The 17,463-nt window shown below is 38.7% G+C and overlaps 1 protein-coding gene across 1 annotated transcript in view; it reads right to left on the bottom strand.

The window, feature by feature from the left end:
• Nucleotides 1–17,463, bottom strand: part of LOC127693649 (ABC-type organic anion transporter ABCA8B-like) — a 74,147-nt gene that overhangs the window by 33,848 nt on the left and 22,836 nt on the right. Inside the window, exons 16-19 of the mRNA XM_052194660.1 lie at nucleotides 16,751–16,841; nucleotides 13,996–14,135; nucleotides 8,364–8,483; nucleotides 1,631–1,826 (exon numbers count right to left, since the gene is read on the bottom strand). Of these exons, the coding sequence (XP_052050620.1) occupies nucleotides 1,631–1,826; nucleotides 8,364–8,483; nucleotides 13,996–14,135; nucleotides 16,751–16,841 (547 nt within the window). The remainder of the gene's footprint in view (nucleotides 1–1,630; nucleotides 1,827–8,363; nucleotides 8,484–13,995; nucleotides 14,136–16,750; nucleotides 16,842–17,463) is intronic.

The raw sequence follows: 17,463 nt of genomic DNA, 5'->3' as shown, positions 1-17,463 counted from the left end.
GGGTAACTCTTGCCTATATTCTTTAAAAACAATTATTAATTAATTAATTAATTTATTTATTTATTTATTGTATTTGAGTACTCTATCTGCATGTACACCAGCCTGCCAGAAGAGGGCATCAGATCCCGTCATAGATAGTCATATGCCACCATGTGGTTGCTGGGAATTGAACTCAGGACCTCTGGAAAAGCAGTTATTGCTCTTAACCTCTGAGCCATCTCTCCTATATTTTAAGAGTGTTTTGTACCTCTCCCACTTTTAAATCCGAGGGGACAAACTGTAGCTTTACTTTTGGATCACTTCTCTTGCTCTTCTACCCTTGGATATTCCATATCACATATCTTGTGGGTGTACAGTCCCATGATCCGGACACGCCTATGTCTTGTGAGTCCTGTGTGATTCTCCACCTCTCTGTTGGTTAATTCCTTATCACCCTCTCCAACAGTTTCCTTTATATCTACTTTACTTCCCATAGTTTCTGATTCTATAATGACCACATGATCTCTTTTTTCTCCAGAGTTATATTTTTACTTATACTTTATTCCAAATTATTATGTTATTTAATAAAGAATCAATTAAAATGTATCAATTACTAACTAATAATAATTTTTATTTATTTTTCTTTACTCCCTGTTTCAAAGAAATTAACACATCCTAAAACATTGTTATCATATTTGCTACTTTGAAACCTTTCCCCATACCTAATTTATAAATATCTCTTGTCTAAAATCTTTGGACATGACTATCACCCTTTCATTCTTTACTCTTTATGTGTTGCTTACTATATTGGTAACATAATGCAAACTTTCTTCATAAATCAATTTGTCAAATTTTTGTGTACTGCCTATTGGGGTTGAATTATGTGCTGGATGTGTAGCATTAATTTAAAACACAATGATCCTGGTGCTGGAGGGACACCTCCGTGGTTAAGAGTTCTTGCTGTGAAATGTTCTGCATACATCTGTAACCCCAGGTTAAAGAAATGGGTACAGGATGAGTCTCAGATCTAGAGAGACCTTGCCTCAAAGAAACAGCCAGAGAATAATAGAGGTGCACATCTCTTCTGGACTCTACATGCATGCATAGGTATGTGTCTCTATACATGTATGTGCATACACAGACTTACATATAAGTAAATCAGGAAATCTAATAAAAATATAATTGTCAAAAAAAAGGCATTTACTGATGCGTAAGGTACCATAGACATCATAATAGTAATGGAAGAGGATGAGTCTCCAAATCTGGGATGCTACCTGTTATGTACAGAGTAGGAGTAGATGTCAAGTTGCTGTCACTAAGGAAGCTAGCGGATGCCATGACATCTAGGCAAGTGCTAGTAGGATAAGAAGAGTGTCAGGCCTGAGGTACTGGTGTGTAGGTCCTGGGAGAAAGGATCCCCTGCAACGTGTCCATGATATCCCATGGTGACAAATTTGAAAGGGAGGAGATAGGCAAGGAAACTTACATCACCTCAGCTTTTCCTTTAGAGTTGTCTTACAAACCTTAAAAACTCCACCATCCTGTCTTCTAGTAGATAATTGATAGGACCAAAGACCAACCTAGCAATGGCGTTTACTTAACTTTCTTGCCCCACCTTTGTTATTTTTAATGTTACATAAGAGATACTCACACAGATAAAAGTGCTTTCCTTTCGTGCTTTAACTTCAACAAGCGAACCTTTGCGATAGCGCAGGTTTGCTGTCTCCAGAGAGCCATACCGTCTGTTTTCTTCATTTCCGTAAATGAAGAGAGAGTCTGCTCCATCTCCATAAGCCTTTCTCTGTCCCCAGAACTCTCTGTTTGTCCTTCTCCCATGATGTCAACCTCTGCAAAACACAGAGGAGGCAACTTGTAAAAACCCACTTCAGGCAAACCACTGTTTGAGGACATTTTACCAACGCTTTTATCTTCTGTACTCCTCTCTACACGTCGTACAGCATCACTGGCCGCTGCACTGGCCAGAGAGAGAAGAAAAGGGAGTCCATTGATTGAACAAATGCAGGAATTAAAAAGGGTATTTTTGTATTCAGAAACTATATAAAGGGACTTCTAGACTTGATGTGGTTACTACACACATTGGCTCACAGTAGCTGTGGTTATGGGCATCAGGTCAAGCCGGCAAATTTTTAATGTGGATGGAGAAGGAGACTCACGAAACCCCAACCCTGGCTGAGAAGCTATGGACAGTTGGTGGTGGCAGATGGAGTGAGAGTCAATATTTTTGGTACAGATAATGGTCTGTGCTCCTTGAGTGGATGGCCACACACCCATGTGCATCTACATAGCACTGATTTGATTTAGGGAGTTATTAATAACAACAAAAAGAAGAGGAGAAGTTGTGAGGGAGACAGGGCGAGGGGCACCAGAGGAATTGGGGGAGGTAGTGATGGGCGGGTATGATCAATCCATGTTGTATAAATGTATGAAAACTTCAAAGAATGCAAAACTATTTAAAAGGTAAATAGTATGGCAGGCGTAAAAAAAAACTAAAGCTAAAATACATTGTGTAGATGTGTAGAATTGTCTAAGAATAGAACATTTTTTTTTAAAAAAAGAAAGAATGAAAATTAAGTACATAAAGAGGTTTGAAAAGTGTTTAGGCAAGGTCCTGACTGTATTCGTGTGTATTTGAAGACCTATAAAGAAATTAGACACAGATTAACATGCTACAAATTGTAACTTCAAATGAGTTAAAAGCCTAGTTCTTATCTCTAATAGTCTCTACTAGGGAGACTTAAAATTGGTTTAGTCTTTTGCCTATTCTCTTGCATCTCTAGCTACCTAGGATGATCTCCAGGAAATGATGCTAAAACAAATCTGACAGCACCATTCAAAGCACACACTTGTAAGTGTAGGCACTGTAGAGAGCCTTATTGGGGTGCCATGCTTCCTGGCAGGAACTTGATATCAACCAAGATAAAGTTCCTCTCCCAGTCTTTGAGCAGGAACTCCTGTGTTAGCCATAATCCCCTCCACCTAGGGTAGAGCACTGAGACAAAGGTGAAGCCCATTGAGGACCTGCAGTTTCCTGAGAAATACTAGCCACCTGCAGAGCGACCGAACCAGTTCTGAGGGTAGTTTGCAGCCTTTGGGGGAAGGGTTTTCCTCCGCCTATGTTTGGAGTCCTTCATTAAACCTTTAGACCTAGAACATCAAGTGTTGTCTTAGTCTCGCTCTCTTTTTGCTGCCTTTCCATACATCCCCAGCTTCCCTTCTAGGTAACCTGATCGATGTAACTGTGGGCAGTTACAAGGCACAAACACAGACATAAAGATACATAAAGATAAGGACATAATTTTTACAAGATCCGGTCATGCTGAAAGAATAATTGCCTCCAGCAGCCAATGGAAACAGATGCAGAAACCCACAGGCAAACATTAGATGGAGCCCGGGGAGTCTTGTGGAAGAGCTGAGTGAGTGACTGAGGGACCCGAAGAGCACAGGGACTCTACAGGAAAACCAACAGTGCCAACTAACCTGGACCCTTGGGTGCTCCCAGAGACTGAACCAGGGAGCAAGCACAGGCTGGACTGAGGCCCCCTGTACATGGGCGACCAATGTGCAGCTTGGTCTTTATGTGAGTCCCTGTCCCAACAAGTGGAGTGGGGCTGTCCCTGAAGCTGTCACCTGCCCTGTGGATCCCATTACCCTGGCCTGGTCCACCTAGATCTGGGCTTAGTGGGAAAGAACATGCCTAATCCTGAAGTGACTTAATGTGCCAAAAGGGATGATACCCAGGGTGGAGCTTCCTCTTCTCAAAAGAAATGGGGAAGGGGGAATGGAGGGAGGAGCTGTGTGAGGGAGGACTGGGAGGAAATTGGGTCCTGATGCTGGGATGTAAAGTGAATCAATCAATCAATCAATCAATAAAAGAATAATTGTGGCTGGGGAGATGGCTTAGTGGTAAAGCAGTTTTCTAGCAATAGTGAGGGCATAGATTTGGATCCCTGGAAATTCTGACCACCACCAACAACAACAACAAAAGACAGAATATGGTGATACTTGTTTGTAGTCCCAGCACATGAAATAGACAGAGACAGTTCTATCCCTGGATCTTGCTGGCTAGCATGCAATTCAGATGAATGAGTAATGCTGCCTCAAACAAAAATTGGAAGCCACCAGCAGAACAAAGTGGGAAGGTTGGCCTCTGATTTCTATATTCACTTGCACACACATGTGCACCCAGACCCACCATACACACATGGTACACACAGACATACCCATGTGAACACAGGGAAAAGAATAATTCAAGAGTATTCTCTTCTATTTAATGAGTTTGATCTCCATATTTCCAAAGTGTTAAACAACTCTGAACCCACTGGATGAGAGTGCAGAGTAGCTGCCTTCCTCCTTGGGAGCATGGTAGGAGAGGCCCCATGGCTTCAACAAGCAGTAGGAAGCAACCTGATCCCACAGACTCGTCTGCTACATTGCAATTAAACTACATAATGTCCAAGTCACAAAGTGAGTTTACATCACCTACAGATTCTTGCCCTGGGATCCTTCACTGAGTGAGTGGGCACAGCCCATCAAGAGCTTGGGGTGGGAAAAGAAACCCGTCACATTAAAATGCGCAGGGTCACCTACAAAGTATCATCATCAGGGCATGCAGTCTGTCTTTGTGTAACTCATCAGACCATCGAGGATCACTCTTGGGGAGAGAGGTGGAAAGTGATATACTGAGATAAAGTGTATCTAGGCTGGGTATATTTAATGAATTGTGATGGAGGAGGTGATGGTGGGAAGAGCTGAAGGCAGTTAGCTCCTCACACCATATTTTCAGCCAGGAAGCAGAGAGCAGTGGCTGTCAGGGCTCAGCTTGCTTTCTCCTTCTTATTCAATCCAGTCCAGGGAAATAGCACTGTTCACTGTGTTCTAATGCCAATTAGCTTAATTTAGATAACCTCACAAATCTCTGCAGGAATTTGCTCCCACGAGGGTTTTAAATTCCATTGACTTGACCATCCAAATTGATCACTACAGGGTTCACATTGACATCAAATTCAATTGACATTTAAATTCCATTGACTTGACATCAAAATTGATCATATCAGGTTAATGCCTTTCTAGTTAATCTTTACAAAATGGTGAGAGGCTGTTTCTCTTGCTGTTGAGGGATTTGGTAGTGCGGGCTATACATCATACTGAGATCTGTAGAACTTATCAGTGCTATAATCTTAAGACACACAGAATGGAAAAGCCCTATTTTGCCTTCAAATAATTTGATATTGTGAGGCGGAAAAGAATACAATAGAGGCTCCCCTACATCACAGACATTTGCTCAAGATAAATTAGGTTTATTTATCCATCTACACCAGAAGTCTTATAGAAGGAGAGCCACTCCACGGTCAGGCATGGCTTTCTTCAGTCTTCTGGGTTTTTTAAAATGCAGTTATGTCCAAGATACACTACAAATTATGAGACATGTGAAGAAATAGGAGAATGTAACTCCTATGGAAAAAATGTTTAAATTGAGTCTCAGTACAGGTCATTTGTCATGTATCTGCATGTTGGAATTAATAGTAAGGGTTTAAAAATATCTATAGTAAGTATAGGGTGATATCTACTGAAAAATATGGATACCATTGACAAACTGATGAGGAGCTTCAATAAAGAAAGAAAACTATAAAAAGTCAAAGGAAATGTTGGGATGAAAAACCCAGCCTCGGTAATGAAGAGTTTATAAATTGGATTTCAAAATAAGGCCTGTGGTATTGAAGACCGGTAAACAGACATTGTACAAAGGGGGAAAAGAATGAAACCTAATCAGAGAATATGGTGTCTGTGAGCTGGTACCAAATGTCTGTAAATCTTTTCCTTAATTGTTGGTTCACACAGATTTATAGTTTCTTTCTTTTTTTTAAAGACTATTTGAGTTTTTTTTTTAATTTTTTTACCTGATACGTTATATATATTTATTTTGAAAAATTTTTTTTGTTCAGGTGAAAATTCACACACAAATATAAAAACTAGAAAGTCCCAAACAAGAAGTACTAATGAATGCCTTTGGGTTAAATATACATTGTATTAGATAAATGTGAAATAAAAATAAATTTTTGAAGAGGTACCATGTATGAGAAAATATACCAAAAATCTTTCTTTCCCTCTTTTCTTAATTTTATCTGCATTTTACCATGTCTTACTTTCCCTTTCTCTCCTATCTATCTATCTATCTATCTATCATCCATCTATTAACTATCATCTATTTATATGTCTATCTATAATCTATTAACTATCTATCTATTTATCTATCATGTATCTATCATCTACCTATAATCTTTCTATCATATATTGTCTTAGTCAGTGTTTCTATTCCTGCACAAACATTATGACCAAGAAGCAAGTTGGGGAGGAAAGGGTTTATTCAGCTTATATTTCCACATTGCTGTTCATTACTAAAGGAAGTCAGGACTGGAACTCAAGCAAGTCAGGAAGCAAAAGCTGATGCAGAGGCCATGGAGGGATGTTTCTTACTGGCTTGCTTCCCTGGCTTGCTCAGCTTGCTCTCTTATAGAACCCAAGACTGCCAGCCTAGAGATGGTACTACCCACCAGGGCCCCTCCCCCTTGATCACTAATTGAGAAAATGCCTTACAGCTGGATCTCATGGAGACATTTCCCCACCTGAAGCTTCTTTCTCTGTGATAACTCCAGCTTGTGTCAAGTTGACACAAAACCAGTCAGTACATATATCTATTATCTCCCTATCTATCTATCTATCTATCTATCTATCTATCTCTATCTATCATCTATCTCTATCTATCATCTATCTATAATTTATTATCCATCTATTAACTATATATCATCTATCTTTTTTCATCTATTATCAACCTATTAATTTTCTATAATCAATCTGTCTATCTCTATCTATCATCTATTATCTATCTGCCTATCATCTACCTATCTATCTACCTACCTACCAATTATCTGCCATCTGTCTTCCTCTTTTTCACCATCATTATCACAGTCATCATCAACCAATTATCTCTAAAGATACACAGATACTGATCTTCAGTTACATTAATTTGAACTGATTGTTCATATTTAATTTACAAAATTATAACTATGAAGCATTTAAGGACTACACAAAATATATACATAGAAATAATATATACTTATATATATAATTACATAATGTGAACTGATTGTTCATATTTAATTTACAAAATCATAGCAACTATGAAGCATTTGAGGACTATACAAAATATATATACAGAAATAATATATACATATGTGTATATATAATCTCAAATTGGAAAATTCATAAAATTATATTCATCTGAAGATGCTTCCATTATCCATGTAGTATTATAGTAATTTTGGGGCATATGTTCTTATAAATAAATATCCTTACCATTTATATAGCAAATATATGAAGAGTCACAGCTAAAAAAAAAAAAACCAAAAAAGCAACATAGAAATCACATGGTTGAGTAACAATAAACAAAAGCAGGACAAAGGGCACACAAACAAAGGGCAGATGGAGCCAATATGACAGAGTTAAATACAACCACACCCACATATAAACAGCCCTCCAACTAAAGTGTTGAGAAATGTACTAAAAAGTAATATGTAACCACATACTATTTATAAGAATTGTACCTTAATTTCAAACAACAAGAAGAATTAAAGTGGGTCAATATACTGTACATTTAAAGATGTGGCATGTGAATTTACACCAGACAACTCAGGATGAGCACCATCATCAGGATGAAAGGAGACCTCACATTAGGGAGGATGAGAGGCAATTCATACAAGAGACATACCAAGTCTACACATGAGCATAATAACAGATATTCAAGATACATGATCTCCCTGCCCAAAAAGAGGAAGGCCTAGGACTAGACAAATGTAATTTTAATAATCTTACTAATAGCTGATAGAAGACGCAAGCACTCAGAAGTAAGGTTGGATGTTTAACTGCCCACCTCTGCCTACATTTGTACAGCTCTCCACACAAAATAGTTATGTGGGTATACATAGTCTACATGTTTATAGTTCCACAATACACATATGCATCTGCATATAGATATGTGAATCTTTTTCAATGGATAAGAAGCAGCCACCAAATAACCAAAGTCTGATTCAGCAATACAGTCCAATAATTGCAAAGGTTTTGAATGAAAGTTTATGTTTTATAGCCCTGCTAAACCATTCAACATTAATAAAGAGAAGGATGATTTTAGAAACAGTGATATTGACAATGGATGAATGACAATTTTGTAAGCCTTGTCTAAGAGAAGTCTGAATAACAGAGCCTTACGGTTTGTAATCTTCTCTTTGTAACGGGTGTTTTTGAGGCATAAACCGGACTGGATGTGATCAATACGTTACATGATTCTGTTTTTCTTGCATTTTAATTACCTGGTTCATCAATTGCTGATTTTCCTTCTAGCTTCAGGAACACCTCATTCAAAGTTGTCATGGAAACACCATAGTTTTCAATTCCCAGTCCAGGACAGCTGTCAAGACTCTGGCAAAGCTCTAAAAGGTACACACAGTCAGTGAGTCACCATGGCAATGATCATGTGAACTGAAAACATACTTCTCAGACTAAGAAATATGGAATTATAGATGATATGTGGCAAAGACACAGAAATGAATATTATACAAATTTTTCCATATTCCAAATTCTCTCTCATTTTGTTTCACATTTGTGCTGTATGCTCAAATATTACCCTCTTATAGTCAATTCTCTATATTCATTTGAATTTCATTTTAGTTTTGCTTTTACAATTTAAATAATTACATAATTTGGATTTCTCAACATTGAGCTTAGATAATTGAAGTGACTATTCCAGAGAACATGTAGAAGTGGAAACCACTTCTGCTGTAACCAGCAAATGAGAAAGAATTAATTTTTTTGACCTGTGAGTGCAGTTAAGAGAACTCTCTAACATGTTCAAGTGTTTCAATCCAACAATTAGATTATATTTACTCCTATGGATAAACTATCATTATTTTGTTACTCTTTTGATCACATTTTTGTCTCTTCCCCCACAACATTAAGCTGGCTGGCAACCCCCAACTCTTCCGATGGGCTACCTCCGGCCTTTGTTCCTGGGAACAATAAGGCGCCTCACCTCGACTACCAACACCGCCCTCGTATAATCAGGGTTTAACAATGGCTACAGCTTTACAAGGAACCACCATTCAGGGAATTCTTTCACAAAGACGAAGAAATTAAAGGTGTTTTAAATATGACAGTCTGGGTCATTTTAAAAGTGATTGCGCTGATAACAGGGCTACTATAAACAGACAATCAGGTTGCTCACCAAAAACATGCCCTAAGTGTAAAAAAGAAAATCATTGGGTGAAGAGATACAAGTCCAAAACTAATATTCAAGACAGACCCGTGTTGAGAAACGAGAAGAGGGGCCCGCCCCAGGCCCCGATTCATCCAAGACAGACAGTCTGTGGGACAACACAGCTGCTGCCGACCCAAAGAAATCTATCTTTAAACTCGACAGAGCTACACCAAGAAGCACAGGATTAGACCTCTGCTGTATATTCCATGCCGTATTAGCCCCAGAAATGGGCGTCCAGGTCCTGCCTACGGGAGTTTTTAGACCATTACCTAAAAAAACTTAGAGATTATTGTTAAGACAAAACAGTTCTACTGTAAAGAGACTACAGATTTATCCAGGTGTCATAGACAGTGACTATGAGAGAGAAATAAAAATTATGGCTGCTTCCCCTCACGGTGTCATAACTATACCTGCTAATCAAAGAATTGCTCAGCTTGTTTTGGTTCCTTTACATCCACTGCCTTCCAATTCATTAAAGATAAAAGAGGAAAGGAGGGCTTTGGCTCCTCCGGAGTGTATTGGGTTCAATCTATCACCAATAAAAGACCTAACCTTAAATTGACTATTGAAGGAAAGAGTTTTAAAAGATTAATAGATATGGGAGCTGATGTTACAATTATTAAAGGACAGGATTGGCCGTGTAGCTGGCCACTGACGGAGACTCTTACACATCTCCAAGACATCAGATATGCCAATAATCCTAAACAGAGCGCGAGACTTCTAACTTAGAAAGATACAGAGGAAAATTCAGAACAAATTCGGCCTTTTGTTATACAAAACTTGCCTACTACCCTTTGGGGTAGAGACCTTCTATCACAGATTAATTTAATCATGTACAGTCCAAATGAAATCGCCTCTAAGCAAAAGACAGAGCCGGAATCATTACCTGCTCAGGGGCTTGGGAATGAAGAGCAAGGCACTAGAAAGTTTAAAAACCCCCAGCCAAACCCTAACTCTAGAAGTCTGGGGCATTTTCGGTAATGGCCACTATCTTGCCTACATCCCACGCCGATAAAATTTAATGGCTTAGTGATAATCCTGTGTGGGTTGATCAGTGGTCTTTATCTAAGGAGAAATTAGAAGCCGCCTCTTTGCTAGTGCAGGAACAATTGAGGGCGGGACATTTAATAGAGTCTTTATCTCCGTAGAACACGCCAATATTTGTCATTAAAAAAAATCCGACAAATAGAGATTGTTACAAGATTTAAGAAAAGTAAATAAAACCATGTTGCCCATGGGAACTTTACAAGCTGGTCTTCCATCCCCCGTGGCTATTCCGAAAGGGTTTCATAAAATAGTCATAGATTTAAAAGATTTTTTCTTTACTATTCCATTGCACCCTGAAGATTACAAAAGATTCACATTCAGCGTTCCTTCTATTAACTTCATAGAGCCTATGAAGAGATATCAGTGGACAGTACTTCCTCAGGGCATGGCTAATAGCCTGGCTTTATGCCAGAAATTTGTAACACAGGCTATTCAGCCTGTAAGACAGAAATGGCCAGATATTTACTTTATCCATTTCACAGATGATTTTCTAATTACAGGAAAAAATCCTCAGACCTTGCTTTTATGTTTTAAAGATTTACAACAGGCTTTGGTCGCTAAAAGATTACAAATAACACCAGAGAAAGTTCAGACCCAAGAGCCGTATAATTATCTGGGTTTTAAACTTACAGACCAAACAATTTTTTCCCAGAAGATAATTATCCGCAGGGACAATTTGAAAACTTTAAATGATTTTCAAAAGTTATTGGGTGACATTAACTGGCTTCGGCTGTATTTAATTAAAGCTTACAACAGGAGAATTGCAACCTTTATTTGATATTCTTAAAGAGAATGCTGACCCGACATCTCCTAGGTTATTAACTTCAGAAGGACTTTTGGCTTTACAGACAGTGGAGAAAGCTATTGAAAATCAATTTGTTACCTATATAGATTATTCTTTACCTTTACATCTACTAATTCTTAATACAACTCACTCCCCTACAGGTTTATTATGACAAAAGGCTCCTCTGATGTAGATTCATTTGAGGGTGTCTTCAAGGCGTAATATTTTGCCATATTTTGAGGCAGTGGCCCAAGTAATTATGCTTAGTAGAAAGCAGGCGCTAACTTATTTTGACAAAGAACCAGATGTTATTATACAACCTTACAGAGTAAATCAAGATGATTGGCTAAAACAGCATAGCACAGATTGGTTGCTAGCTCAAATAGGCTTTAAAGAGAGTATAGATAACCATTATCCTCAAGACAAATTGATAAAGTTTTTAAATATACATGAGGTTGTATTTCCTAAAATGACATCTTTACAGCCGTTACATAATGCCCTCTTAATTTTCACAGACGGCTCTTCCAAAGGAAGAGCCAGATATCGTATTAACAATCAACAGGTGGTCGTAGAGACGCCTGGGCTCTCTGCTCAGTTATCAGAGCTAACAGCGGTATTGTGTGTCTTTCAATCTGTAAATAGTACGTTTAATCTTTTTACTAACAGTGCTTATGTTACATTTTCTATACCACAATTAGAAACCTGTGGCACGTTTAATTTTAATACGCCAGCTAGATCCTTTTTTTCAGAATTACAAAGTATCATTCTTGCTAAGAAAAATCCCTTTTATATCGGTCACATCCGTGCCCACTCAGGCCTTCCTGGACCTCTGGCTCAGGGTAATGAGTACATTAACAAAGCGCTTATAGGTCAAGCTTTGACACTTACACCCATAGAATTGACAAAACGTGATCATGATAAATTTCATCTTTCTAGTCATACGTTGAGACTCCGTCATAAGATCACTAAAGAACAAACAAGAATGATTGTAAAACAATGCCCTAATTGTCTCACTTTAGCACCAGTGCCCCACTTAGGAGTTAATCCACGTGGTCTTATGCCCAATCAAATTTGACAAATAGATGTAACTCACTATACAAAATTTGAAAAATTAAAATTTATACATGTTTACATTGATAGTGCTCGGGACTCATTTTTGCCTCCCTACATTCGGGAGAAGCCTCTAAAAATGTAATTGATCATTGTTTACAAGCCATTAATACGATGGGATTACCCAAAGTCATTAAGAAAGACAATAGACCAGCCTACACTGGTAAGAACTTTATCTCATTTTACAAGGAATTTAATATAAAACTTAAAACTGGAATTCCTTATAATCCAATGGGGCAAAGAAGCGTAGAGCGTGCTCATCGCACCCTTAAAAACTGGCTTCTTAAAACTAAAAAGGGGAATCTATATCCTCCTAGGTCCCCTAAATCACATCTTGCCTTTGTTTTATTTGTTTTAAATTTTCTCCAAACGGATGCTAAAGGTCAGTCTGCAGCAGACCGACACTGGTACCCAGCTACTTCCAATTCCTACGCCATGGTTAAGTGGCGGGACCCTTTAAATAATACATAGAAGGGCCCGGACCCCGTTTTAATCTGGGGGAGGGGGTCCGTCTACATTTTCTCTCAGGAAGAAGACGGTGCGTGTTGGCTACCAGAGAGATTGGTAAGACAGGTAAACACCCCCTAAACTGTTGGTAAGTATAATTAATTCAAAAGGCCCTTTCCAAGCCGCTTCCCACTCACTTGGGAAAGTAAGGTTCCTTTGTGTTCTTACAAGCCAGGCTTCTGGCCTGAGGACACTGAATTTCATTTAAACTAAACGTTTTGGGCTTTCTGATACTAACCAAACAGGTTTTTCTCTTAATCTCCTTTTATATTTCAAGCAGATAACACTCAGAAGATAAACTCCTTCAGTGATGGCCCCAGGTTGAGGATGGGTGGTTATTATAGCCAGCCAGCGCTTATCAGCAGAGCATTTACTCTGCCAGTAGATCCCTCAGAAAGGAGGCTACATAGTATTCGGAACTATGCATGTTTGTTAATATAACAAACATGGACATCAGTTGAGGTGCGAGGTGAGGCACTACAGGAGAAAAGGAAAAAAAAAATCCTGTCTCCGAATTTCCCCAAAAAACACGCCCAGCTACATGGGGGTTGACATTAAAAGTCTGTCCTTAAATTAAAAAGACAGTCTATTTCCCCCCCCCCCCCAAAAGATGTCCTTAACGTTTAAGGGGGTTGGGCCTCTGCTTTCACTCACTGGTTAAAGCCCGTCATCCATTAGATAAACTCACTTATATCCACTGAGTTGTTAAAAATTAATAATTAAGGGGGAATTGTCTCTTCCCCCACAACATTAAGCTGGTTGGCAACCCCCAACTCTTCCGATGGGCTACCTCCGGCCTTTGTTCCTGGGAACAATAAGGCGCCTCACCTCGACTACCAACACCGCCCCAAGGCGGTTTCACCTGACACCCAACAGAGACCTCGCCAGTCTGAAGGCAGGCGACCCGCTGAGATCTGGAGCCAAAGAAGACTCACAGCCCTGCCTTTGATGTGACCGGCTTCTGGGAGGGGTGGCTGACTCCCCCAAAACTATGAAGCTTGTCATAAAAATAATAAAGTTAGTCTTGACCGGATTCCCGCCTTGACTCACATCTCTCTCGCCTTAACCTCAAAATTCTCTTACAGGCAACCCAGTTCACATGTAGCCGCAGGCGGTCTACACATTTTAACATCTGAACATATCATAAACTCTCAGTGGATTGTAGTTATACAGTGACCACCATAGCTCCTATAATAAATATTATATCTAAATTTTATTTTGTTGTGTTAATGTACATTACCTGGAAATCTGTAAGTTGTGTCTAAGGGTAATGTATAGAGAAGTTTCCCTTCCCCTTCAGCTAATAGCTTGGCCTCCGGGATGTGCTGCTTAACAAGCGATGTGATATTTTCTGGAACACAGACTTCCTTCAGCTGCAAACTGACATTAAAAAAAAAAAGACATAGACTATATGATACAATCTATGAATGATATATTCATGAATGAAAATAATCACTAATTTCTTTGGGGCAAAAGTCAACCAAAATAGAGTGGAAGATATAAGTCATGTAAACATGAAATGAGACACCAAACAAAGATATCATAGAAAGTAATGTGGGAAGAAAAAATAAAGCTAATCAAAATTATTGGCCAGGTAACTCAGGGATGCTGGGGAGGGAAGGCTGGCAGTGATTCAAGTCTCCAAAGTGTCAATAAACACAAATTTGAAATACCAGGGATGTAGCAAAGATCAGAAGAACATATGATAGATGGTATAGGGGATGATATTCAAACAAAGGTGAAGCTGGCTAAATGGGATTTTTATACTGCTTCAAAAGAGCCAAGGACTTTTGATAGTCATAGATGCCAGACAAGTACAATTATTTACTTTTGTCATCTGATGTAAATTCATTAAATTCTTAGTATATGGTAAATATTCTAGTGAGTGAATCAATTTACATAGTCCTGCCATAACAATTGCCTAAAGTGGGGGCGGGGCAAGAAGTAAGCAAGTGAACCTTCAAGTAAGACAGTCATCACCAGCAGTGTCAGGAGAGACTCTGGGCTGCAGATAAAAGTCAACATTATGGAAGCATGGTGCCCAAGGTTTTAGCTTCCTTGTAGAATCTATAGTAGAATGTTGAATAAGATCAAAGACTTGTGGAGAAAAGCATCCTATCCATTCAAAACACTACAGTTATTTCTCATTTGCAGAAACATAAGCTAATAGACAAAATCAAACTTATAAAGTATGTAGCAGAAAAAACTGTCTGTAGTAATCTGACCCTGTAGTTTGGTTTTGACAACTAAAAAGACATTTTAATGTAGATAAGCAGTTTCCTTATTGCTAAGAAGAATTATTTTTACTATATCAGGTCATGTAATAAACTGAATAGTAACAGTGGTCACACTTAGCAAACCCTTAACAGTGGCTATTTTTCTTTCACCAAATGCTTAAGTCAAAATAATTCAATTTATTTATAAACCATGTATGGGCTTGAAAGAATGCTTGGCGTTTCAAGAAGAATCGAGATACACTGAGGAAATTAAATTAAAAATACATTTTGCCCTCTCTACTGCTATTCCTTTGGTGACAAAATGCATTTGAGAAATGTGTTTTGGGGTAATATGGTCACTGTATGAGGAACATCCAGTATAGTGTTCTTCTTCCAGGTTCCTTGGAAGGACGGGTTGACATACCTATTCTGCAAATGTCTCCGTTTACCTCTGCAACAGCTGTTCATCTCTGCTGGTGAAAAACAGAAACCAACCAACCAACCAACCAACCAACCAACAAACAAGCAAACACCCATGGTAGCTATCAGCACCATATAAGAGAATCAACAGGGCTGTTTCTTGCCAAAAATATCTTTTAAAATACATAAACAATAAGTGGTTTAAACGTGTTGACTTTTGTTTAAAAGAAGAAAATAAACTGTTATGCAAATTATTGTCCCAAAGTCCATGAAGAGACTCATGATCTGAGCGGGGAATTCTGCCTAGCACTTTTATGTTTTCGAGAACATCGTACGTTGCCTAGCATACCACATGTGTAGGCAATGTCTCGTCTATTTTTCTATAACATTTACTTGTGGCCACTTTATAAATGAGAAAACTGAATTTTATAGTTTAGTTTCTAAGATACTTAAACACAGTGACTTAGGAAATAAAAATTAGGTCATCACTTAGAATTGGAAGATTAACCAAGTTATGACAATGAGATATTATTCAATCAGGTAAGGGTCAGCAAGTCGAGGTGGGCTCAAGAAAGAAGCAAATCCATTAAGATAAAATTAAACAATGGGAAATGTAGGTCATAGTGGGACTTGAATTGAAATAGTGACCTTTTCGTTTTAAATAGTGGGTATTGGATAACGGAGCCTTTAGACCACAGAAGCCAGGAGAGCAAAGTCGCCCATGTCATTCATTTGGCTACTTAGTCCAGTGAGCAGAATGGAACCACTAAGAATTTTTGTTGCCGGGCAAGTGGGGGTGCATGCCTTTAATCCCAGAATTTGGGAGGCAGGGCCAGGCAGATTTCTGAATTCGAGGCCAGCCTGGTCTACAGAGTGAGTTCTAGGACAGCAAGAGCTATACAGAGAAACCCCATCTTGAAAAACAAAACAAAACAAGACAACAGCAACAAAACAACAATAAAACAAAAAAAAAACCCCAAAACCAAAAAATAAACAAAAAAGACTTCTTGTTGTTATTGTTTGTCTTTCTGCATTTATGTTTATTTTCTTTCTTAAGAATAGATTATTAACTCAGAAGCACTAACCAATCGATACAAAATTCAAAGCTTAAGAAAAGCTTAAGAAATATGATTATCATAATGTATGGTGACAGGTTTAGATTTTGGACAATAGTTTTGAGTTTAAAATAAGCTCACCTCCTCACTCCATAGCTTATCAACCCATTGCTATGGGATAATGCTTCCCAGTGTTCATGTGCTTGAGATTTGATCTCCAAACCTACAGAGTTGAGAGGCTGGAGGACTTTCAAGAATAGGTTCAGTCACAAGGACTCAAGGATTCTGTGACCCTTGCCCTTACCTTAAGTGATACCCAACTCCCCATTTCTTCTTCAGAAAGAGAGACGAGCCCACACACTTCAGCTTCCCCTTGGAGAGGAACACTTTCCTATCTGAAAAGGAAGGAGGAGAGAAGAAAGTCTGTGTAGAAGTGGGCCATTTGTTTTTGAGAAAAAGACAACTGTTTATGCGCTTTAAAGTTCAATCCAGAAGCATTTCCCGTTCTAGATGGGACTTAATGAAGACTCCATGAAGCATATCCTTTAACCTCTCCTTAGATTTATTTCTCATTGTCTAACTCTTCAAGGAGATTAAACCATGTGGATTCATATTACACATTGTGATAGATCAAATGTTGAAAGCATTTGAACATTTCAAGTTGATTTAACTCAAATCTGAGTAAAAGAGGCAAACTTTTAGAATGTAGACTTCATTTACTTCACAGTGAGTTTCTTGGCAGTTCGAGCCCCTACGCAACTTTTAATGACACAACATTTACAGGGAATACTGAAATGGAGCTGGAGAGCTAGGCCAGTCACTAAAGGGCTTGCTTTGCAAACTCAGGACCTGGGGACCTCAGAACCCATTAGTTGGGCAGTTTGCAATTGGAGGTAGAGACAAACAGATCCCTGGGGCTTACTACCAGCCAGTCTAACCTACAGAGAGATCCTGTTTCACAAAACAGGGTAAAGAGCTCTTGAGGAACAATGGCCAGGGTTTCCCTCTGGGCAGCAC

Source organism: Apodemus sylvaticus, chromosome 10 (genome assembly GCF_947179515.1).
Source record: "Apodemus sylvaticus chromosome 10, mApoSyl1.1, whole genome shotgun sequence".
Lineage (NCBI taxonomy): Eukaryota > Metazoa > Chordata > Mammalia > Rodentia > Muridae > Apodemus > Apodemus sylvaticus.
This window is presented reverse-complemented; position numbering and strand designations above follow the sequence as displayed.